Source organism: Mytilus edulis, chromosome 3 (genome assembly GCF_963676685.1).
Source record: "Mytilus edulis chromosome 3, xbMytEdul2.2, whole genome shotgun sequence".
Taxonomy (NCBI): domain Eukaryota; kingdom Metazoa; phylum Mollusca; class Bivalvia; order Mytilida; family Mytilidae; genus Mytilus; species Mytilus edulis.
In genome coordinates, this window is record NC_092346.1 from 2,903,905 (window position 1) to 2,931,625 (window position 27,721).

At 31.2% G+C, this 27,721-nt stretch overlaps 1 protein-coding gene across 1 annotated transcript; it reads left to right on the forward strand.

Annotated features, from left to right (window-relative positions):
• The first annotated feature begins 5,676 nt into the window (after positions 1-5,676).
• Positions 5,677-27,215, forward strand: LOC139515627 (adhesion G protein-coupled receptor L4-like). The gene is made up of 17 exons (XM_071305253.1): positions 5,677-5,749; positions 6,522-6,630; positions 7,890-8,015; positions 9,545-9,617; positions 9,904-10,018; positions 10,580-10,626; positions 12,966-13,089; positions 14,804-14,913; positions 15,560-15,662; positions 16,388-16,538; positions 17,036-17,105; positions 18,725-18,791; positions 20,941-21,026; positions 22,527-22,653; positions 24,164-24,205; positions 25,304-25,384; positions 26,743-27,215. The coding sequence occupies exons 3-17, from the start codon at positions 7,892-7,894 to the stop codon at positions 26,806-26,808; spliced, it is 1,386 nt and encodes a 461-aa protein (XP_071161354.1). The 5' UTR covers positions 5,677-5,749; positions 6,522-6,630; positions 7,890-7,891; the 3' UTR covers positions 26,809-27,215.
• Positions 27,216-27,721: the final 506 nt, after the last annotated feature.

Consider the following 27,721-nt stretch of genomic DNA (forward strand, 5'->3'; position numbering starts at 1 on the left):
CAGCCCAGTATTCAGCATTGCGGTGTTGACGATAATATCAATTATATGGTAATTTTTATAAATTTCTTATTTACAAACTTTTATTTTTTCGAACAACTGAGGATTTTCTCATCCCAGGATGAATTTACCTGAACCGTAATTGGCATAACTTTTTGAAATTTTGGTTCCTCAATGCTTTTAAACTTTGTACTTGTTTGGCTTTATAATTATTTTGATCTGAGCGTAACCGATGAGTCTTATGTAGACGAATCGTGCATCTGTCGTACTAAATTATAATCCTGGTATCTTTGATAACTATTGTCGACGGTTGCCGTCTTGAGTTTTTAATTTCAATTGATAACGTTTACATAAATCATTATGTTTGTTTTTATATTCATTGGACATATTTAACATTTTGTAATGTCGGAATACTCGTAACAATCTCTAACGTGTTCGATTCCCCAAACGTGTCTATTCTTCCCAAACGTGTCCAAAATATTTATTTATTCACAAACATGTCTGATTTCATAACCTCAAAACGTGTCCGATAATTGTTATTCGCCAAAATGTGTCAACTATGAAATTCTAGAACGTCTCACGTCTTTAAGCGTTAATACATGTTTGTCCTGAATGAAATCGGTAAAGTTTACGGCAATTGTATGATAAGGAGGCACAGGTAATGAAGTTGTCATTTATAGTTAGTTCAATATAGAAAAGAAGATAGGGTATGATCGCCAATGAAACAACTCTCCATAAAAGACCAAATGACACAGCAATTAACTATTATATATAGGTCACCATCTTTTAATGATTATCATAATTGACGGTTTTCAAATTTAATTTGTAACATATGAATTAATTTTTGACTAAAATTGCTTATTGTCTAGTTGCAAGTGTTTCAAACTCATTTATAGCGAACATACAAAATAATTCTAGAGTTGAATTAATTGTTTACAATGTAAATTAGTTTGTACTAATAAACTCCGATGATGCTTTTTATATCAATCCGAGTATAGCACGGCGGGCTTCTAGCAGAATTGATTTCCCTTTTGTCACCTGTTTTAATACTTACAAAGCTCTTCAAATCATACATGTAGATGGGTTATCATGTTTTTTAATTACTTTTTATGTTATCATCATCACTTAAGACGCCCAGTGCTAAATATTTAATGCATTATTTGAACGACATCATGTTACCAGTACATATACTCTAGATATGTTCTACAAATGAATTATCATACAGGGTATTTAGGATTGGGTCTATATTTTTACGGGTATTCAGGAACCAACTTTTTAGTTGGGATTTTCATGTCAAAAAATTAAAGAGCGAGTAAAGACCAATTTTTGTTTGACTTCAGTAAAAAGCTACTTCAATCTTCGAAATGAAATACGATGCTGTTTAAATAGAAAATGCGGAAATTTATAAAAAAAAATGTTGCCTTCAGAAATACAACTTATCATGCTTATGGCACCATGGAAGAGTGCAATGCTACAAATGTTTAAATGCGCAGAGAAAGCGACATTCTTTCCACACAAAGTATCTGATGTAATATCTACAATTTAAGTGAACAAGGCTGCTAACATTAACATCCAACATAGCCGAAATGACGCCCGATTTATCCAAGGTTATACTGTTTGTTAAAAAAAAGACCTAAAGTAATTCATTTTTTATTTTTAATGGAATAGTATAATGAGTATACGATAATGAAAAAAACGACATATTCATTATAGTATGGACACGAATGATAGTTCCAATTAAAGAAATTAAAATAAGCTTGCTATGGACACGTTTGGATATTTATTGAAAAATGGACACGTTTGGGCGTTTATACAAATGACAAGCTTTGGTGTCCATTTACAACTAGACAAGTTTACAGTTCAGTAAAGTCGATGCTTCTGAGTGTTACATATATTAGGATTACTCGTTGTTGAATACTGTACGGTGAACCAGGTTCAACCCAACATTTCTTTAAAAATGTCCTGTACCAAGTCAGGAAAATGGCCATTGTTATATCATAGTTCGTGTCTGTGTGCTTAATATTTTTACGTTGTGTTTCCGTTGTGTCGTTTGTTTTCTCTTATATTTGAGTGTGAATTCACATTACTATAAGAAGTGTCAAGGTACTTTTCTATCCCAAATTCATGTATTTGGTTTTGATGTTATATTTGTTATTCCCATCGGATTTTGTCTAATGCTTAGTCCGTTTCTGTGTGTGTTACATTTTAATGTTGTGTCGTTGTTCTCCTCTTATATTTAATGCGTTTCCCTCAGTTTTAGTTTGTTACCCCGATTTTGTTTTTTTGTCCATAGATTTAAGAGTTTTGAACAGCGGTATACTACTGTTGCCTTTATTAGTGTTGCATTTGAGAACAATACAACATTTCCTTATCTTCATATCTAATTAAGGTATATTAATTATACTAAGTGAAATGAATACGGAAACAAATCATGGAGAGATTTGTTTAATGGTACGAAATTTGTAGGGATCGACATCTCATAAAGACAAACAAAGAGAAACAAAATGGTCTATATAGATAACTGTAGATGAATACGATATAAACTCATTAAAGGAAAAAATAAGTTTCTGAAAAAGTGAACTTGGATTTTGAACAACAGATATTCGAATATTAACATAGATCAATTGCAAAATTGAGAGCACAAAAGCTTAACTATATGCAATGATTAGTGAAAACCATTAAGAACTATATTTACATTTTCATTTGAAATTGATATGGAATCGATACTTTCAATATCAAATAATCATAAACAAACAAAAGTGTTTTTTATGGACAATTGTAAAAGTCAAACATTTGGAACCTACATCATCGATATCGACTCGAAATCAGCAGTAAAATCAAATTCGAAAACACGAACATCTTAAATCAGTAAAACCGTGTCGAGCGTACAATTTGAATGACAACATTGAATCGATATTGACGGTTGCTGTTGTTTTTGCTTCGACACATAAAGTAAAAGGTCCGTATTGATATCGATACGAAATTATTGATGTCTAAGGAACGCCACAGCTAGCTATTGATAACGATAATAATTTCATGAAGTGTTCAGCTATCTGTTTATATATTAGTTTTCTCGTTTGAATTGTTTTACATTGTCATATCGGGGTCTTTTATTGCTAATTATGCGGTATGGGCTTTACTCATTGTTCAAGGCCTTACGGTGATCTGTAGTTGTTAATGTCTGTGTCATTTTGGTCTCTTGTGGACAGTTGTCTCATTGACAATCATACTACATCTTCTTTTATATATTGAGTTGTATATTTCTTCATCAATTGGTCCCAATATCACTTGATAATATATTAAAGAACAAGTCAGCATGAAAAAACAGTTCCAGGTTATATCAAGATGTCTTCATAGTAAACATGGATATCTTCATGACAATGCCGAATGACAGGACAGTATGAGTAACTCTATGATATACAATACGTCTTAATAGTATATAAATGTATTCTATTGATATACCAAATAAATGTTATATATGAAACCTTAATGATATGATTGTCGTAATTATAAGGCATCTATGGCGTTCAATATCGAAACAATGTTATGTCTTGGACAAACCTCACCAACATACTAATATAAATTTCGAGATTATGACTCCGAACAGGTAAATAGTTACATGTTTAGTTTACATGAAATCAGAGTTTCTAGATGTCAACCAAAAGGGAAATCAATCTTACGTCATACTGGTGAATGTTACCGATATACTTTTTAACATTTTGAGTTGTTTTGAAATGTAGTTCTTCCTTTTTTATCCGTTGTCTAGTACTTAAGCTTACGTCTGTAAAACAGGATGCTGTTTCCATTGAGGGTATTTATGTTGCTGGGTTGGTACACGTTCGATTGACTGAATAGTACCGCATTTCTGTTTTTATGAATTGAATTATATCTTAATTGTTCTTGCAGTTCGACAGTCGACGCACAGAAAAACCCTGTCATATTGTTATATATAACAAACACTAACTATTGAAGTCGCATTAAAATGCAAGATTGCTGCATAAGATACTTATTTCAAATAATGGCATTTTATTTCTTTTTATAATCAGTGATAAAGAAACATTCTAAGTATTTCATTATTTTGGAATTATGTAATTTATTCAGTAGAAAAAAAATCAATAATGAAAAAGAAAATGTACATAGTGCGTTTCAAATAAAATAATCTACTTTTATAAGCTGTTATTTCGATAAAGTACTTAAAAATTATAGGGGAAGAGGTGTTGCCGTAGAGGTTCACATACGAGTTTTAATTATGCAAATATCCATCCGATCCGTGCGTATAATTGATTTACTGATCGATCGCTGACAGTCGTCACGGTAACTCTCACGTTGCTTATTTTGGTGTATCTGACAGATTATTTTGGTGATCGATTACCGATCATTTACGATAAGTCAATTCCACGGCAAACAGGAGGACGTGGTTACAAGTACATGTTCTGTATCAGCATGTACATGTAATTTTGAAATATATATCGGGTTTGCGTTTTGTTAAGATGTTATAAACATGAAATTTATTTTATGGATTTACGTCTTTTAGTGTATTTACAGAAAGTGAGGATTCTGGATAAGAGATAACACTTTTGAAAATAGTAATAACATATTGTTATTATTCAAATTTCATATGTGTATCTATTTGAACATTTAAATTCAACTTATTTTAGACAGCTAAGCTATTGTCTGGGGACAGTGACTATAATCTAGTGACTATTATCCTGACAGAGTTAGAAAACATAACACGAGATAATAATGATTTACTGTCTGGTGATCTACTGACGTCATCAGATATACTGAATGATATTGCCAAGTATGTTACCAACCACACAGACAAACTGTCAATTGAACAACTTGAGGTTAGTTTCAGTGCTAATTCATTATCCAAACAAGCTGTTAACACGGAACATTTAAGATACCAGATCCATTGAAATTGTTATTCATTCTGACAATAACCCTTATAATTAGAATATTGTTAATTACTCGAAACGCGGAGTTAATGGTATTAAACTGGCAGATCATTTCAATATGAAACTATAGTACATGCATAACGGGTCATACACACTACATGTATAACGTAAAACGTAAAATCACAAAAATACTGGACTTCGATGAAAATTCAATACTTTTGAAGCAAGTGATACATAAATCTACAAATTATCTTTAACGATAAAAATCTAGCATAACAATTGAACTGGCACATATGAGGTATGAAAATAGATCTTATGAATATAACTATTATCTTTGCATATATTGTATCGAAAAACATTAATATCGTGCTTAAAATAATTATCGACCTGAATTCATCTATCAATTTTAAAATATTGGGTGACCAATGCATTATTCTATAAGACACAAACGTATATTAATTTCGCGTAGAAAGAGATGAACACAAACACAAAGAAGACAACCTTAATCTTTGATATTGATGTTTTGTGATTTTAATTTTTTTCTTTTTTGTTAATGTCTACACAAATATTTAAAGTGAATATTCAAGAAAATATAAAATATAATATAAACAACTTAAATTGATAATGTGTGTTAAGATATTGACTACTACACTTAAATGCGTTACACATTGTTTATATACACATTTTCATGTTTATCTAAAGTTGTTCATTTCAAATAACAGTGTGGTGACCAATACCTTCGATGTTTTGCTTACTTTGAATTATAATTATTTATACTTCAGATTTTTGCATCTTTATGCAACAATTTGCTGGATGAAAGAAACCGTCAGCCATGGGAAGAACTCGTAGATGGGGTGAATATTTTTCACTACAGTATATAAGATCAGGAAATTGCTAGCCTTTTGTAATTCTTTAATATAATCCTTAATAACATATCACAACATGCGTCTATATTTTCAATTTTTTTAGTGGTAATTGTTTAGAATGTTAAGGTAAGATACATATATATTTAACTTGCACAAGTGGGCTTCTTTAAAGTCTAATGTCAGTTACAATATGTACCTTTTCACATCCTATGTTTTAAATTTGTACATGAACATTTTTCTGGATTTACCTTCATCCTGAACGCTCATTCCGTAGTATTGAAAACCGAGTGTTTACAAAAAAGGACACCAGGAGCTTAATGAGTATTTGCTATGAAAATCTAAAATACTAAATAATTTTCAAATTAATAAACACAGAATCTATAGAAAGCATGTCATGAAAGTATGTCTCAAATTGTCATATAAAATGTCTTGGTTTGAACGTACAATCTACGGTTAAATAAAGTGAACTGTATTTCTGATCTTTACTGATAATAATGAAAAAATATTCGAAATTAAAAGTAAACAAAAGATCCCAGGAAGTACGTTGACAAAGAGAAACACACATGAAGAAACAATAACACAAACTAAATACAAATCTGAAAACAACAACATTTTGAATTTAAAAAAAAAACCGCAGCAAGACTTATGTGATGTGCGTGACTTAGTAATGAATCACTATTGACACCGAAATTAATGTTGCATTTATATTTATAGTCAACTGATTGATATTCTAGATATAATGATTTATTGTTTTCATCAGGGGTCAGGTGGTGCTGCTCCGCTTGTAAATGCAGTAACGGAGTTTAATGATGCCTTTAATGATGTTATTGACAGTAATTTCTCCCTGGTTGCTGAAAAGGAAAATGTTGGTACGTTTTTCAAACTATGTGCTGAAATGCTTGTAATATAAGAATAGATATCTTTCTGCGAAATGTGTCCAGAATAATTTTAAGTGATGAAACAGGAATGACATGTTTCACAATTAATGAAAGATGGATACATCATTTCATTTAATGGTAAACGTCCATGTAATACTTATTCTCGATGCAGGTATTCATTGAACAAGTGTCTTTTTAAAATCTTCCTAGAAGCGTAGTTTTGTCCAGTCCTTGTATTTTGTGAGTGTAAATGTCTTAAAGTCTTTTTGTGAAAGTTACCAAGAACATGTAGTCTTTAACTGATAATACTGGAAGGCACATAGCAATTTTACTAAAAAAAGGAAATAAACAAAAAAATCAAATTCCAAAACGTACATTAAATGAATATTCCCCACGGATACTTCTATTCAATTTTGTCTTTTGTCTTACATTTATCTTTCATAGCATCGCTTCACATACAATAAGCGTACCAATTATTTATTATACTATTCTTTGAAAAAGACAGAAAGAGAATAAACTGTTTTCATTAGGAAATGTTAAACAGGCATTACTCTCGAATATAAATTTTTCTTTGATACTTTATATGTTGAAACATGACAAAAAAATTACAGCGGTAAACTTGGTATTTGCTGTCTACAATACAGTTGTTGAACACTTAGTGTAGCAAAGATAGGTCACACTCAGTTTTGGTCTTAAGAAAGAGTTTTTTTTATCTGGAAACAGAAACATGCAGAATAAACAACAACATATCTGTTCATATGATTTAACTTTTTTTTTGTAGAAAACAGCACATCATGCACTATCCCTTGAGAAATTTTAAAACTGATCCTGACTTGATTAGAAAAAAAACCCATTCTAATTATAATAAATTGCATTCCTTCAAAGCATACAATTCCCATAGAAGCCAACAAATTTATTTAAACCGGTTAAAGTCAGCACGGCGTAAATTTGGTGTATTTATTGTGATACTGATTACCTTTTGTTTTAATTGACACATTTTATTTGTGAAAATCACCACAGACACAAAGCAGTGTAAAGCCTGAAAATAATTAGCCAATGTAACACAATCGTTAAAAGAAGTCTGAATAGTATGCCACAAGTAAACGAACTTTAAAAGTACATTAAAAAGGGGATGTCAATTAAAACGGACAAAAAGCAAACATTATCAACAAACGGATCGAATGAATATATTTCTGGTTTGTTTTATAAACTCTATATGACGGTTATCCAGGTTTATTCACTTATTTCAGTAATGGAAGTAGGGAAGACTAGTTCTGATGAGATCATTGTTCCTGATCGTTCGAAAACAAACGTTACATGGATATCAGATTCAGGAACTGAAATTAAATTGAAACTTCAAAAGAATATATGTACCGGTAAATTATTACTATATTTATTATAAAAAAGCAAGACTGAGTTATGTAGCTTTCACCTCTTACATTTTCAATAATACTTCTGTGCTTAATGCGTTATCATAAGGCCTAAAGTCATTAATTTCAAAAACAACTTCAAGATACTGATTTGCTCAGTCGAGGATTACGTCAGGCAATGGGTTAAACGCGAGAAAACAGACATATATACTCATTCCGAATTTATTTAAGCTGTGAGGTCGTTTATAAAAATCAGAATTAAGAACCTATGGGTCTATGCATACATATACTGTATCAATCTTTATACACAAAAATGCTGCAAAACATTTAGAGTACTTCCTTGACAAATATGTTACTGTTCCTGCAGATAAAGCTTTAAACAAAATATTTGTTTTGTTTGGTCAAATAACATTATATAAACTGCTTGATTAATGAACTAGGTATTGCCAATATTCACTTGGAAACTCAATATTTGACCCATAGACACTTACAAAAGAGGAAATCCTTAATAATAGTAGGTCTGTTTTATATTTCTTAAAAATTGCAACCAAAGATGGATAACTGGATATTACATCACTGCTGCTGATACTCAAACTACATAAGTGTCCTTATAAACAAGTGCTCTACAAAACCCTTTTTTCTAAAAATGATCATCAATGTTATCAGTTATCTAAGCCTGATTTCAATAATATTGTGCAACGTCCTATTCGTTTCATAGAAGATAGCTAATATGTTCCAAATGTTGTACCTACAATCCCGTCCTCAATCCTAGGAATATAACCTACCAAACCATACTTTTTGGGATTGTTCTGGGTGACACGTGTGGAGAAGGATCATCTTATCCTTCCGAACCACCCAAGACCCTCCCCCTCCCCCGCCAATTTTGAATAGGGTTTGTGTTGCTTTAAATTTATATGCGGTTGTTTGTGTACTGGTTTTTTTATCGGTTAGTTTTTTTTCTTTCTAGCCATGACGTCAACTTGTCAGTTTACTTTTCCCTTTAAGCACGCAGTAACTCACATTTTTGTTTGTAGTAATAACGTTTGTCTAAGAGTCTTATACATAATGTGCTGATAATAATTCTAGAATATTTGTTATCGAACTGTCTTCGTTACTCAAAACTCTATCTCTTTACATTATCTATCTATATTGTACATAAGAAAATGCCTATACCAAGTCAGAAATATGACAGTTTATCCATTTCTTTGAAATGTTTGAGTTTTTGATTTTGCCAATTTAGTACAGACTTTCCGTTTTAAATTTTACTCGGCGTTTGGTAATTTTTTTTAATATTTATTTTGTAAAAGTAGTATAAAGTTTTCTACAACGAGTGTCAAATATTCATCGTTTCTGGAAGGAATTAATATCTCCATTAATATCCATGATTTGCGTTATATTGTAACAAGACATAACTGAACCAAAGATTCTTGTATTGGATATTTATGAAAAGATTCATTATCAAGAATATGTAAGAACTTATAACCATGAGTTAATAAAAATCGATAAAAACATACATTATTCAAAATTCGTTGCAGGTTTGACGGGTTATAGTAGTACATTCTACAGAAATGTTTCAAGGCTTTTTCCAGAGTATTTGTTACTAAATGGGTAAGTTAAAGTTGGTATTTATGAACTATCACAGTGATTATCTAATCAAGTAAAATAAACAAATTCTTCTCTTTCCACTCCATTTGTTTTATTATCAGATGAGAAAAGACAAAACTTTTCTTGAATCATGTGTGTGTACCCAGCATCGGTATTTTATTTTTCTACTTTTTATGTTTCGATAGATGTTTTTCCTTAGCTGGGTGATACAGAAAAGAGTGCTGATAATGCCATTGTGTGATGAATTAAAAAATATGCCTAATTTAAATTAAATGAATTGTATTTACAGGACAGTTAAGTCATTTAATGGGAGTTATGATGTCAATTCCATCATTGCTGATTTTACGATTCACGGATCATCCTGTTCAAACTATACCTTAATTATGAAATTCGATCACCTTTTGGTAAGTGATTTTGTGTTTAATATGTTCTTTAAATATTGAACAATTGGTGGACTTTGGCTGCTTTCTGATTTTTGTTTCCATTTCCATTCTCCATTTTATACTGTACATGTTATGTCAGTGTTCATTCTCATTTTTTTCTAAACTGTCTAATTGCATTTGTATACAATGTTACTGAGCTTAACATTAAATTCGCGCATTTGTAACAAGTTATAATGTCTATATCATAAATGTCTAATATATACAGAAAGGATTGCAGTAGAATTGACTTTAAAAAAAATCCCAATTGTGTTTCGAGCATTTCCATATCATATCTGTTGAAAGATACAATAGTTTTCTATTTCACAATTAACTTGAACGGATCAAGGTGTTCCAACATGTAGGCAACAAAATCACGAATACGTATGAAACACCATCAAAACTATTTCCCCCCCTAGACGATTTATGTTTATGAAATTTCTAAATATATAATACATGTAACATGACAAATATACAGAAAATATGTTGATGACATCGCTCCAAAGCAAAACATAAAAATGTTCTTTTCATATTTGTTTTAACCAGGGAAACTACATCAGACCATTTTGTGGTCATTGGGATTTTAAAGCTCCGTAAGTATGAAAGTCTTTATAAAAATATGACATGCACAATCATTGCTGTCTACCTGAAATCATAAGATGGGATGTAGGCTTTTTACAATGATCAAAACACATTCCGTATAGTTAACTATGACATGCTACCACACACCAAGATAATAGCTTTAAGAATAAACGGGAAACAAATAATTGAGACACAATCGAATGTGGTTAGAAAAAACGTTTTAATATAAGGTGAACAAACATGCATGTCTTAAAAATATTTTGTCTGAATTTATAACTACTTAAACACTATATTCCGCTATTGTAAATGATGGATATTATCAAAGATGTATGGACAATAAATTAACAAAAATACCGATTTCCAAGGAAATTAAAAACGAAAAGTCCTTTATTAAATAGCAAAATTAGAAGCTTAAACATATAAAAAGAATGGGTAACAACTGTTATTTTCATGACTAGGTACAGGCAATTTCTTGTGTAAACAATTGTGGATTAAACCTGGTTTTATAGCTAGCTAGCAAATATAAATTATCGATGTTTTCGATTAATTTTGTAAACGATTGCATTGTTTGATTGCTGTCTGACACATTCCAAACCTCTATCTCTTTTATAAAATATCATCTTTTAAGATATCATGGCTACGAAATATTCCCCAATTTCTGTATATCATTTATCGAAAAAAGCTAGCGTTATGTGTTCTCTCGCAATAGCATAACAACAAAAATACATATATAAATAGATGAAAATACTTTTAATAAAATTACAGAAAACCGTATTTTCAAATTTCTAATTAATTAAATTTATTCTTATTGAATAACAGATCATTAACACATGCATTTATCTACATATTCGCTATTGAATATCACACAAATGGTTTTGAGTTCACTTAAACGATAAGTTTAAACTGGTTGTAAAATCAGTTGATCAGCTCCTAATCAATCTATGTTTTTATAACAGTAAATCTGTTGAAAAGAGGGACGAAAGATACCAAAGGGACAGTCAAACTCATAAATCTAAAACAAACTGACAACGCCATGGCTAAAAATGAAAAAAAACAAACAGAAAATCAATAGTACACATGACACAACATAGAAAACTAAAAAATAAACAACACGAACCCCACCAAAAACTAGGGGTGATCTCAGGTGCTCCGGAAGGGTAAGCAGATCCTGCTCTACATGTGGCACCCGTCGTGTTGCTTATATGATTACAAATCCGGTAAATAGTCTAATTCGGTAAGTCATATTCATGAAAGGGATGGGGATTGTAGTTACGACGTAAGGAACATATCCGATATCATTTGTGAAACGGTTATTCCATAACGGTCAACAAACTCGTGATGGCGTCCGTAAAATGTACGAAGGGATGATTTCAATTTCACCATTTGGAACTCTTGGTTTAATAGCTTCCTTGTGAGCAGTAACCCTCTATCAAGAAAATCATGATAGGAAATGCAAGCACGGGAATATCGTATCAATTGGGAGATATATACCCCGTATGCAGGTGCTGCTGGAATGTTGCTACTTAGAAATGGAAAGTTCACAATTGGAAAGCTGAAATCATCTCTTTTGTCGTAAAGTTTTGTTTTCAACCGACCCTCATTGTCAATTTCTAGATGTAAGTCAAGATATGAAGCCGACTTAACTGTATCTGTAGTATCCTTTATCTCCAATTCGATGGGATAGATGCGTTCCACATAGTCACCAAATTTTGAATTGTTCAGTGAAAGAACGTCATCTATATAGCGGAAAGTAGAGTTAAAGGATATTGCTAACTTCTTATCGTTCTTCCTAGAAGTTCCTGCATGAAGTCAGCCTCATAATAATAAAGAAACAAGTCGGCAAGTAGAGGGGCACAGTTTGTTCCCATTGGGATGCCGACAGTCTGTTGATAAACACGTCCTCCGAACGTTACAAATATGTTGTCAATCAAGCAATCAAGCATCTTGATAATATCGGTTTCAGAGAATTTTTTGTTTGAATCAGAGTGATTCTTTACAAAGTATGATTTATCCCCCCCCTAAGACAAGATACTTGTATCTACGTTGGCCATTCTTTTTTATGAAGCAAAGTAATACCAACTCTTTCAATTTGTCTTTTAGTTTGGAATGTGGAATACTTGTGTACAGAGTAGAAAAGTCAAATGTTTTAATACTGTTACAAGATGAAAGAGAGTTAGATTGTATGTACTCTAAAAGATCTTTGGAATTTTTAAGTATCCACATCTGATTCACGCCACCTTGAAAATTATTCAACCTATGTCAACATTTTTTCATACAATATTATACCTAAATTTCAAATTGTTGGCATAGGTTGAATAAACCATTGCGACATATTTATTTTATTTTATAGGAATACTAGTAATGGAGCTTGGTCGTCCTTTGGTTCACGACTTGTTGATGCTGAAGACTCTTATACGATATGTGAATATAATCACACAACTAATTTTGCCATATTGATGAGCCCAGGAGGGAGAGTATGCGATGTTTTTTATATTAAGGATAACTTATTTATCAAAAACTCAACAAAAAAAAAAATATCATATGATGCTCTTCAACTTTGTTTTTTTTAGCCTTTTTAACTCGTTTTGATTCAAGCGTCACTGTTGAGTCATTCGTAGACGAAACGCGCTTCTGGCTCAAATACAATTTTTCAATCCTTGTATCTATGATGAGTTTTTTGTACAACCATTGGGTCAAAGCCACTGCGAGTAGAGTTTTGTTCCAATATGATATCGCCAGCCCATTAAACAGCACTTCTGTGTTGACATATACAATCATTGATATGGTCATAGTCATAAATTATCTGTAAACAAAACTTTATTTTTTTAAATACTAAGACTTTTCTACCTCAGGAATAAAATACATTCGCAAAACTTTTGGTTTTCAATGCTCGTCAAATTCATACTTTATTTAACTTTTTGTATTTGAGCGTCACTGATGTGTCATTTGTGGACGAAACGAAATGTTGTCATTTTAGCGGTATATTTAACATTGTTATTAAGCGCGGAGGTTTGGCTAACCACGAAACCAGGTTAAATTCTTCATTTTCCTTTAAATGTCGTGTACCAAGTTAGGAATATGGCAGTTGTTATGTAATAGTTCGTTTCTATGAATGTTGCATTGCTGTTTGTCTTTTGTTGCACTTCTGTGTTTTGTTATTTCGTTGTTTTCCCCTTATAGATGATGTGTTTCCCTCGGTTTTAGTTCTGTTGCCTTTATTTATATACATGATATATATAGATTTTACCATTCATCAAGTGTTATACAATATTTAGAAATCGCACCGAGCGTTTTAACTTTTTTAGATTTTACTGCCGAGTGTGGATATATATTGAACTGCACGAGATAAAATGGTGGAATCGTTTTCTCTAATGATTTTTGTTATATGCAGAAAATCATAAATAAAGGCAGCAGCAGTATACCGCTGTTCAAACTCATGAATCGATTGAGAAAAAAACAGATCCGGGTAACAAACTAAAACTGAGCTAAACACGTCAAATATAAGAGGAGAACAACGACACAACAGAAACACAACATTGATATGTAACACACATAGACATGAACTATAATATATATATAGCCATTTTCCTGACTAGGTAAATGACATTTTAAGAAAAAATGATGGATCATAATCCTTCTTATAGGATAATCTGCAAAAAGATGTGTTCTTTCCTTTTGACGTCATCAGGCAACGTCGCCTTTTTTCATGACTTCACAATATGATTTTCAGATAAAAGCAAGAAAGTTAGACTTCAAAATTAAATTTGACCAATGACAAACTGAGTTCAAATGAACAACAGGTTGATTAGGTAAAAAATAATCAACAGGTTAGGAAAGTATATATCGAGGAAGGATTAGAGATTGTAAAAGATATAGCATGTATCAGATAGCAGTACTGTTTTTGGATATCATATCCAATTTTCGAAGTTCCTAATCGCAAGTTTGAAATATGTGTGCAATACATTTTTTCTCTCTGAGTCATGGCATATGGTGACTCTACTCCTATTTCATCAAGTTATCTAATGAAAATGCAAATATTCAATAGATAAAAACACTGTAATACGTATGCGTTTGAATATGTTTCTGGTATGATCTTCATGCCTTGTCATGACAAGTTAAATGTGCACCTTTCTTTTGTACATGTATGTCAGATACTTTTCTAAATATTATATTTTACAATTTTATTAGCCATTGTCTCGAGCTCACTACTTTCCACTGAGTCTTATATCAGCCATCGGATGTGGAGTGTCAATTTTATTTCTGATCATCACTATTATTATTCATGTTGTATTTTGGAGGTAAGTTATACGTATTTTAATCTTGTATTGTTGATAATAAAATAGAGGTGTTGTCATTGGTATGTATACATGTATGATATGACCCCCAGAAAGTAAAAACAGTTACTAATCAATTAAAACATTATGAAAATTACGCTTTTTCTGAAACCGATGACTTATATGCGAAATAAAAGAAATCGTTGTCCTATTTGAAAATACTCTTTAAACTCGTAATAATGTCAATATAATGGATTTTTAGCGACTGTCGTACACATGAGAAGTGTAACTAGCTAGGTTTCATTCAGTATTATCTACTGAAGGAAGTAACTGTACAAGGTCAAGAATATGTTTGGTTTTTTTTTCGATTCGTTTAATGTGTTTGAAATTTAAAATTATCGAATGTATATTATAACATATGATATTTTCTAAAAGAAGAGCTAAAGTTAACAGAGGGACAGTCAAACTAGTAGATCGAAAATAAACTGACAACAGCACTACAAGGAAAAATTAAGACTAAGCAAGGAGTCCGTGTTGCCTAATATTTGCATGTAGTTTCATAGTGCCCTAAAGATGATTTTTCCGTAATTTTGACTTTACTCTAATAAATGCTGAAGTACCTAATGTCAATTGAATTCGCAAAGGCATCTTTTCTTTTATTTTCTTGCAGGGATGTGAGCGATGATGGAACAAAAGTACTGATGAACTTATGTGTGGCATTAATTATTTCGTATGTTATTTTCCTAGCTGGTATAACACAGACAGAAAATGAAGTAAGACAAAAAGAAAAAAGTCGTTAAGTATTTATCTGTGAATATATTTTATTCAAAACTAAACTATAATATGCGTGTTCCGGAATTTTTTTGGGACATTAAACACAATATATACAATAAGTCCTGTAATCTAATCCGTTCAGAATTAAAGAAAAAAACAAAAACCTAAGTTTCTTCACGGGAGCTCAAAGTTATCCTTTTGTAAAAATGTATACTAATTTTATTCCATTTGATAAGTTTTTCTACATAAAGATTCAACAAGAAATTTGAACGGCAAAGCGCAGAGGATATTGATAGCAAAATAAAAGCAACCATGAACAAAAAGTGACGGAGAAATTTCCAGTTAAACAAAATTAAATAAGAATTAAAATTTTAATTTTATAAATTCAAAATTAAATTGAACTTCAACATGTATAACAGCATAGTGCATAGGTGTTATAACACAAATTAGGTTTGTGAAAAGAAGGGAAAACTATTACAACACATTGAACTTGCATGATTAAAAATCACAATGAAGCATTCATATGATATCGGATACCATTGTTTTAAATGATTTAATCCCACCACAACTTTTAAAGGGAACAAACCATTTGCCATCATTTTGTTAAAAAGACTTTGGAAGTATTATTAAATAAAAGGTTTGGAAGATGCAGTATTCAAAGCAAAGTTGAATATCTTTATACATGTGTAACATTTGTAATGTATTAAGCTATACCCTATTGTAGGTTGTTTGTTCAGCGATTGCAGTTGCCTTGCATTATATGTTCCTCACAGACTTCGCTCTGATGCTTGCAGAGGGTATTCTTTTTGTGAAAATGGTTGTGTTTATTTTCAACAAACGTTCTATAGTTAATCAGCTGATACCCCCATGTTGGAGTAGGTATAATTCTACATTTACAACTCTATTTCAAATTGACAACTGTTACACTAAACGATTAATTATTCAGAATAGCTAATTAGTCAAAGAAGTTATCAAACAAAAAATAAACTGGATGACCCATTTTCTATGCCACTTTGTTATTGTTCATCAGGACTATAATGTCTCTGCTTACATTCATTTATTATTTTAACAATTTAATCTTTACAAGATAATAGAACATACAACAACCAGTAAAAAGTGGGAAAACAAAAACAAAAACAAAAATGACAACCCCCCCTACAAAAAAAAAAAAAACAAAAAAAAAACAACACATGAAACATGTGATTAAATGAAATCAAACTTACAAACCGTGGGAAACATATTTCTAAAATAAGAGGAAAGTAACATTTAATTCGGATTAAAACATCTTGTCCTATTCCTATTGCACAGATTATTGTAGCATTAAACCAACTGAAAAGTCACGCAATAAAAAAACTTTAATCTTGATTTTCAGTTGTTCCTGCTGTTATAGTTGGAATATCTGCTGGTGTGACTAAACTTAATGGATATGGCAATCACAAGTAGTACGTATTTAACTGTAAAAATAGTATAATATTATTAATTCGTATATTTTAACAAATTTGATTCGTTTAGGGATAGTCACATGTTAAACTATATTTTCGAAGGTAGAGAGAAAACGGCGGATAGTAATAAGCATATTGACTGGCAAAAAGCATATCGCACGGTTATTTTTAGAATATCTGAAAACCGATATACTTTGTGACGTCATGTAATGAATTTCAGGATATTGTTAAACGTTTTTAAACACATGATATCTGTGATCGATTATTTGACGAAAAAAATCTTCAAATACATAAGATATCCAAAAAAAAAGTAAATGAAATAACAACTAATATGTTGTTATTGTCAAGGAGACAATGTAATATCTATAAAATCCCAACAAACCTAAATGACGATTTTGATACAAATATGGTGGGAAATTAATAATATAACAACTATAGCCTTTGTATGAGGTCAATACAGGATATATCGACCCAAAGAAGTATATCGACCTCAGACTTCGTCCTCAGTCAATATACTTCTTTCAGGTCAATATATCCTTGTATCGACCTCATACAAAGGCTATATTTGTATATTATACATAAAACTAAACATTCTTCTTCCCTTCTATTTTTTTTCTTCCAAAAATGAAGTATAAGACCGTGAAGGATATTTTCAACATTCATATGGCTCCATCTTCTTGAGAAATTATAATCAAACATACCTCAATTAGGCTGCTTTTCAAGTGTATTTATACTGGTAAAATGCTGAAGTTGTGTTTTTAGAGATGATACATAGAGATCATATATGAGAAGAAGTAGGTGAAACAGCCGTTATTATAAAGCTCAACCCCTAGGCAATATCAATTTTTACAGAATAACTCAAAACATAAAGATAATATTGAGGTGTAGTCAATACGGGATAGGCTTGGAATAAAAACTAAACTTATAAGGTGATTGTGACTTAATGAAACATGAAACAGCGAACAAACTAATTTGGAGTACTCTATTGATACATGTATCATATAATGTATTAGAAAAATGGAATTCAATATCTCGAACAAAGTTTTTATTTATAATAAAGCATGTAAATCTTATTTATTCATATATCCAATAGCATGTTACAAATCTTGCAAAAAAAAATGTATTTTAATCATTTTTTTTGCAAGATTTGTAACATGCTATTGGATATATGAATAAATAAGATTTACATGCTTTATTATAAATAAAAACTTTGTTCAAGTTCCTGTTTAGAACAAATAAAATTTCAAATGAAACTCATATAAGTCTACTTGCAAATTTTCTTTTCAAACTTTGCCGCACTTCAGCCATGATTGTTATGTCTTACGTCACAGATGTTTAATCCTGACCTTCAACAATTCGTTCGATATAAGTATAAGTAGATCCATAGCGTTTATATACTTGAAAATAGAAACAAGGCTTCAGATACATGAACTATAATTTGAAACACGTGATCGTAATAACCAATGAAAACAATAGAATGCTACACTATGTGTTATTCAAGTATATGTTTAATTTTTATTCTTTTTGGTTTTATTTTCAGTGTCCATTTTCGTAACTAAAAAAATAATAATAAAACGTAAATATATAAATGACCCTCAGAAATGCTTTCTTCATTTCAGTTGTTGGTTATCCCCTAAAACAAACCTCATCTGGGCGTTCATAGGACCAGCTTTACTTGTTATTACGGTATGTATGTAAGGACGATAATATTATTAACCAATGAATGTTGTGATAAAGTATTAATAGTCAATTGCCGTTGTTTTGTTCCGTTCGTTCCAAACTTCATTTTTACCTCACCTGGCCCGAAGGGCCAAGTGAGCTTTTCTCATCACTTTGCGTCCGTCGTCCGTCGTCGTTAGCTTTTACAAAAATCTTCTCCTCTGAAACTACTGGGCCAAATTAAACCAAACTTGGCCACAATCATCATTAGGGTATTTAATTTAAAAAATGTTTGGCGTGACCCGGCCAACCAACCAAGATGGCCACCATGGCTAAAAATAGAACATAGGGGTAAAATGTAGAATTTGGCTTACAACTCTGAAACCAAAGCATTTAGTGCAAATCTGACATGGGGGAAAATTGTTTATCAGGTAAATATCTATCTGCCCTGAAATTTCAGACGAATCGGACAACCGGTTGTTGGGTTGCTGCCCCTGAATTGGCAATTTTAAGGAAATTATGCCGTTTTTTGGCTATTATATTGAACATTATTATAGATAGAGATAAACTGTAAACAGCAATAATGTTCAACAAAGTAAGTTCTACAAATAAGTTAATATGACTAAAATAGTGAGTTGACCTCTTAAAGAGTTATTGCCCTTTATAGTCATTTTTCGTAATTTTTTATAATCTTTTACAAAAATCTTCTCTAATAATGCTGTTCCAAATTTAACCATACTTGGCCTTAATCATCATTGAGGTATTTAGTTTAAAAAATGTGTGCAGTGACCCAGCCAACCAACCAAGATGGTTGCCATGGCTAAAAATAGAAGATAGGGATAAAATGTAGATTTTGGCTTATAACTCTGAAACCAAAGCATTAAGAGCAATTCAGATATGGGGAATAAATTGTTTTGCTAGTCAAGATCTATCTGCCCTGAAAATTCCAGATGAATCCGACAACTGTTTGTTGGGTTGCTGCCCCTGAATTGGAAATTTTGAAGGAAATTTCGCTGTTTTTGGTTATTATCTTGAATATTATTATAGATAGAGATCAACTGTAAACAGCAATTATGTTCAACAAAGTAAAATCCACAAATAAGTCGACATGACCAAAAAGGTCAGTTGACCCCTTAATGAGTTATTGCCCTTTATAGTCAATTTTTAATAATTTTGTAAATTTTGTAAATTTTTGTAAATTTTAACAAAATATTTTCCAATTTTACTAATGAGCCAAGTTCATTTTAAATTGAGATAATTGTAAGAAGCAAGAATGTCCAGTTAAGTAAGATCTACAAACACATCACCATCACCAAAACACAATTTTGTCATGAATCCATCTGTGTCTTTGTTTAATATGCACATATAGTAATGGTGAGCGACACAGGCTCTTAAGAGCCTCTAGTTAATTAGAAATGAGTGAATGGAAACTGACACAAAGTGTGTATTAAAGAAGGGCGAAAGATAACAAGGTCAAATTCATAGATCTAAAATAAACTGATAAATATGTAGTGTTACACACGTTTCGTGCGAGATATAATTCATCAGGGAAACATTGATAACAAGTCATTTCCATATTTCATTCATATGGAGTACATTTTCAAATTGATAAACAATGTAAAACATGGAAACATGGAACTTTCAACGCTTTAACAGAAATAAGTGTTTTCTTGATACCATCTCATGCTATTCACATGGCATATTATTTGTTTGATTATATTAACATCTGTCGACAAACACATTGTTGAAGCATCATAATAACCAAACATGAAAAACATAGTTTGTCTAACTTAAACGTCACTTCAGTATTAAATTAATTGGATATTATATTGCAACACGAATCAGTTCCTGCAAACACCTATATCGATATCTAAAATGTATGAATATGTTAATACTTTCATTGACGATGTTTCATTAATTAACGGAAACCATTTTTAGCATATTTATGCGATACAAGTTTCTATACACTGTATCAACTTAGGACTATATGACAGGTTTTTTTTTCAGATCCTGATCTTTTCTTATGAAATTGTTTATTCACTCGACCGAACGTCTTGGTCATTTAAATTACAATACTTAGTAACACAGAAACTAATCAATTTTCACAACAGACATTATTTTTTTAATTTAATTTGTATTGTCAATTATTCAATTTGATTTTAATCGTATTTCTCAGATTAATGTTATCGTCATCATTATTACGGTGTATAAAATGATGACTGTGAAAGCAGTAGCTGCGAAAACGCCTAAAGAGAAATCCAAGTAAGTATGTTATTAGTATTCAATTTGTCTTGATTCTTATTGGTACCCTTACTGTCATTATTATATTGCGGAACCAATTTAAACTGCTTTGAAGTATTGGAAATTACATAAAATTGGAAACAAATGTCAACGAAAGATGCGTGTTTTATTAAGACCATTCGAGCTCTCACAAACTGACATTGCCAACGGATATATATTTCACCTTTAATTCTTTATTTTCGTTACAATTCGTTGAAAACAGATAAATATGAAATCGTCTTTAACGGTGATAGTTTATAGATCACTGTATTTGATCATCTTATTGTTACAAACATTGCGAGAAAACACAGTTTACGAAGGAAATTTGAAATCAGTAGAATACTTGATTTAAATTTAGTATGAAAATGGGGAATGTGTCAAAAAGACAACAATATGACCATAGACCAGATAACAGCCGTAAACCACCAATGGGTCTTCAATGCAGCGAGAGAAACTCCCGTACCCGGAGGCGTCCTTCAGCTGGCCCTTAAACAAATATGTATACTGTATGGTTCAGTGATAATAGGTGTCACACTAAAAACGCTGAATTATACACAATGATTACTTTGTCAAATGAATTTAAGTGATGCTATTGTTAAGGTATGATTGATGAGTGTTTTTATCAACTTTTAATAGTGCTGTATTGTCAAATTCATAAAAAAAATCTACTTGGAAAAACTCTTTAGTGTGCATATTTTGTTGTTATTATCATGTTACTAGTTTTAAAATAGCTGTCAGTAAATGCAAACACTCTCATATATGTACTTACTATGCTACGGATGATTAAGGGATAAATAACCGGCAATATCTTGTCTGTGTTTTATAAAGTGTTTGACCTTTTATTAATCTGATGATTTCGGCATTTATTCAAGTGATTTGTACTCAGTCTGATTGTTCTTATGTTGTACTGTTAAACCACCGTTTCTCATTGGCTATCAACACACATCTCTTTATTGTTGTATAGGAAAAAAGACACACAATATAAAGTTTATGTGTGCGAAACGCTTTAATGGATATAGTTTCACCAGGAATGATCCAAGCTGAATAAAATAATGTTTTTGAAAGTCGAGGATGTATAAGAACCATAAGAGTTGAAGATTTATGTATTAGAAAATTAACTAAAGAAATAGCCAAATCCAGTCTTCAATTTCATTTGTTTTGTGTATGTACTTTTGTTTGTCTGTTTGTCTGTTTCTTTTTATGTTATCATGGCGTTGTCAGTGTATTTTTGCCTCTCTTTTAGTACCGAATTATCCATTTCTGAGTTGAAGCTACTTTCGGTGAACTATAGGAATCCTATAGTCACCCAGCAGAGGTATCTACCCAGGGCTGTAAAATATGAAAACTACCTATCGTAAATGTTTATGCGTTTGAAAGTTTTTAATGAAACCTAAACAAAAGCATCAGCATTAATTACACATTCATAATAGTTATTTTTCTTAAGTCAAAACATGTACATTGATGTATGTTGTCCTTTCATAGGATTGGTTTAAAAGGCATCCGTGTTATGTTACCGTTGTTTGGAGTAACGTGGGTACTAGGAACATTTTCATTGAACGATGATCTGGTCATGTTCCAATACCTATTTGCAATTTGCAACTCTCTTCAGGTAATGTTTACTGTTTTATTCTTAACATGGAATCAAATGCATTGTGAAGTCCTTTCAAGCACATTAAATCATATGAAAAAAAGACTTTGAAAGTATTCAAATGATTACAGATACCATTATAACTCAATAGCAGCTTATTTTTCATTTGATAATTTTAGAAGTAATTCAATAAAAAGGCAGAAAAAACATGTACCAAAGAGACACATGTAGTCGAAACTATATTGCGATAAAAAACTGAGAATGTCAAAGAAATAACTAGCAAAACATAGAAGAGACGAACAAAACTCACAAAAACCCATCATTTAAAAACTTTAGACTGAGCATTTAAAACTGCATAAATACCGGTGGCGACCCTATGTGGTTGAAATAAGTGAGAAGATTCTGTTACAACTTTGATCACCGTCTTTTTAATCATGCAACTAAACAATATGTAAGAAATCTCTTTCGCCGATGTCTAATTTGGAGGAAAAATATGAGATAAATATGTTATCGAGCTTTGTATGTGAAAAAAATTAAAATAACAAACATACTGAACTACGAGGAAAATTCAAAACGAAACCGTAATAAATTGTAATTCAAAGGTCAATCACATCAAAAGAATGGATAATAATTGTCATATTGCTGACTTGGACTAGACAATTTGTTATGTAGAAAAGGGCTAATTGATTTTAAAAAGACCAAAATGACACAGACATTAACAACTATAGGTCACCTGGTTTTAAAACTAGCTTAACCTTCCACTTGTATGTCAGTCGTATAAAATTCCATAATTGACAACGATGTGTGAACAAAACAAAAAGACTTAATCTCGATAGTAGATACAAATGTCAGAAATAGGGTAACACCAGGCAACACTGGGTTATGATCTTAATTACTATTAAAACAAACAAATATGTAACAAAACCAAGAAGGTATATAGACAAAGCACATTATCAAACAATGATATACAAGAATACAAGTATTAACCATGATACAATAACACAATGGCGGGATGTATAAGTACATGTACATAGTCGCGTCAAAATTTACAAAGAAACACAAAATGGCATATAGACAAAGCACACTAGTTAAATGAAGGATAATAATACAACTTGATTTTGACTTAAAACAATAACACAATGAAGGGATGTTTAATAACAAAGCCACATCAAATGAATACATGTACCACAAACAAACCCAGAATAAACAGTAAAAGTAGTATTTATAAAGACAATCAAAAGAATATTATGACACGTTATTAATTAATAAACTACAATCTAAACTTCAAGACCATCGTGTATTTTTTGTGAATCTGATATTTTTAGCAAAATTTCCACTCTGGTGAAGTTTTACAAAGTCGGAGTTGTTGCTTAAAGCTGTTGAATACCGAATTAGTTGGGAAATAAATATCCCATTTGGCTCTCTAACACTTGGATTCAAGCTTAACTGATAATTTTATTTTGTAATCAAAACAGTGTATGAAGATAAATGAGAACGTTTCAATGTCTAATATTCATTATTCTTTATATAGGGACTCTTTATATTTGTATTCAACTGCTGCTTGACTGACAAGGTAATTATATTTTCAATGATGATACGAATGAAAGCAAGCATTGGCTGTCTTTCTCATATTAATAAACGATTCCGACTTAAACGTCAAATTGCAATACCACACACAATACGTATCACTTCCATACAACATATAATCTAAAAAGGCGGATTTACGCAACTGTATGTATCCGTTTTGTTATTGCATCATTGACCAGCCCACTTTATTGAAAAGATTTTATTCCAAGATATATTTACAGATTGATTGTGTTTTAATAAAAGCTACAGTATATATGCCATGGGATGTTTATAGTTTTGCATCATAACGCATAACTAGAATCAATACTAACAACTATGCGACCAAGCTTATTTAATTTGATGTTATTACTTAGGAAAATGTGTCTTTGGGTACTCATTTGTCTGAATTAAGGAAGTTCATCAATGAGTACATCATAGCTGGTTGGAGTGAACAGGCTAAGTAAATGTTGATAAACGACAATTACAGTGCTGATTATATTCAATTAGCTATTTTAGATAAACTCAGTTATTATAGATAACGTTTGTTTTTAACCTGTTCTTGATGTTCGTTATCGATGATTTAATTATTTGCAATTTTAGGAATTTTATTGGAACAGTGCACATTCATAATGTATAGCAAAAAAAAAATGATGCGAAAACTATAAAAGACTAAAAGGTCTACTTTGGATTCATTGATATTAGTTGGGTACCAATTTTCGTGTATTTGGGTAGTAGTGGGGAACCACGATTTAAATTATTCAACGAATTGCAAATTTTCATAAGGAATGTAAGCAAACTGAATCAAAACCGCGACATTGAATATTCACACATATGCAAGATTTTTTTCAAACCCCGAAAATTGGAACCCACAAAAATAAACGAATCTACAGTATTTAAATACTATGTAAAGGAAAAATTAAAACTCAATGAACACAATATGCAAAAAAAAAAGGCTGAAAAGGATGGTATGCATATCCCACTTCACGTCTAACAACCGTTGTTTTACTAAAATATTTTCAATTAGTATTGGAAGTATACACCATTTCATAACATATTACTGACTTCTATTTAACATCATGTACATATTGATATATTCTGTGTATAGATCAGAAAAGGTTATCGGGAGTATAAGAGACGACGTGCCAATCAAATGGATTTAAAATTATCTACCGAATGTACTAACAATGTGAGTATATAGATATAAACAGATACAACTCGTCTAAACATCAACCCAACAATTTTAGATCTGTAAATTTGCTTTCGCAAATTTTTTGTTCTTCCCTCGACGGGGTCGAACCCATGCTAATGGGATATCGTGACACCAAATCGCCTGCACTGTAGCCGTCCCGCTAGACCACACGACCACCTGGGCTTCATTAAAATGAAGCTTTCGGTGGCCGGGTGTTACCTTTGCACCTCAGTTTTAATCCCGCGTCATACTACAGTACATGATATCTATTCTATAGTAAAGGATCCTATAAATGAATGTAAGATTGAGTCACAGAAAAAAATGATATTTATAAGTACGTCTGAGCCAGTGACAACTCTGCAACAGATTTATCCATCGGATCACCAGCAGTGATGGTGATACATGGCTGTGTACATCATGGTGATATATGGCTGTGTACATTGTACACAGCCATGTATCACCATCACTGCTGGTGATCCGATGGATAAATCTGTTGCAGAGTTGTCACTGGCTCAGACGTACTTATTAATATCATTATTTTCTGTGACTTTAATGTACACAGCCATGTATCACCATTACTGCTTTTACATTCAGACGTACTTATAGATACAAACATAGACACAAATCAACAAGCAAATAGGTCATATACAAAATTCGCATTTTTATTAAATATATCTATCTGAACTTGACATATCTGATAAAACGAAAACAATGCAGCATTCTTCATAAACGTGTCAACAAAATATTAAAGTGTTGCCTGTATATGCAGTATATATCTCGTAAATGACACAGTTTACAGAAGCTAACACATCATGAAATCATTTATCTATATGAATTGTAGACTGTTTCGTAGATTTTGTCAATAGCTTTCTAAAATTTTAGGTTTACCTTTTGTATCACAACTAAAAATAAATAACAATAAATGTTTATTGTTTAAAAAATTAATATAAACATATGTATTAAAATTATAACAATGATTATTGCGTTATAATAAAATCGAGAATGGAAATGGGAAATGTGTCAAAGAGACAACAACCCGACCAAATAAAAAAACAACAGCAGAGGGTCACCACCAGGTCTTCAATGTAGCGAGAAATTCCCGCACACGGAGGCGTCCTTCAACTGGCCCCTAAACAAATATATACTAGTCCAGTGATAATGAAATATACTTATTTTGATGGTAGAAATAATGTTACTCCATTATTTATGATCATCAATCTATCGATATATTTTCTTTAGTTCTTTTTATTGTTTGAACTCCCATAAAAAAAGTATATATATATAAAAAAGAAGATGTGTCTTTCTTCTACACAATATCAATGATTAATAATTTATACTCGTTCATTTTTGTTTAGGACAATCTCAAAACAGCGCATCGACGCCAAAATGTGTACACTGAAGAAATGGATGATACACTATAACAATATATGTATAGGTAATAGTGTACAGTCCAGTCTTGTATTTTTTATTATAAGTATTAAAAATTAACTTATTTCCACGATTGTATTAATATGTTTTAAAGAGTTACAGATTATAGTTATCAATTACATTATCATAATTAGTGTTCTGTTTTATCATTTTACAATATGTTTTACTATTACCATGATTACTAATATTCTTAATCCTTATATTACATATATTATATTGCATAAACCATAGAGTATCATAACAAGCATGTATATAAAAAATGCTTAAGTTCATTAACGTAGCGAGAGAGACATTCTAGTACATTTTACGTTCACATCTATTATTCATACACTTATTGTTGATTGTAGTATGTTTTTGTTTCTTGTTGTGTCAAAATAGAATATTTATACTCAGATATTTTGCTCTATTTGTTTTGATAAAGAAATATCATAATCAATGCATATCCATATCAACAAATAAACTTTATGTATTTTTTTAAGTTATGAAACTTAATTAAAATTTTATAATTCATTTTTTGGGAAAGTTTTTAGAAATTCAAATGTGATGTCACTTAAATGTGTGCGTTTATCGATTTGCCTAACGTGGCTGTGAATTTTTATATGCTGGCTTAGATTATTTATCTATCCATGTTTATTTTGAAGTTATTCACCGGTTTTATCATTTATGTCTATTATGCAGTCATTTAAAAAAAATACTGTTTGCAATAGTATGAATTATTCTAAATTATAAGGATATTCTTATCCCAAGCAGAAAACCCTATCCGTTTTTGGCACAACTTTTTGAAACCTTTGGTCCTCAATGGTCTTCAACTTTGTACTTTTTTTTTTGGCTTTCGCACTTTTTTCATTAGAGCGTCATTGGTTAGTCTTGTGTAAACGAAACGCGCGTCTGGCGTATTAAATATAA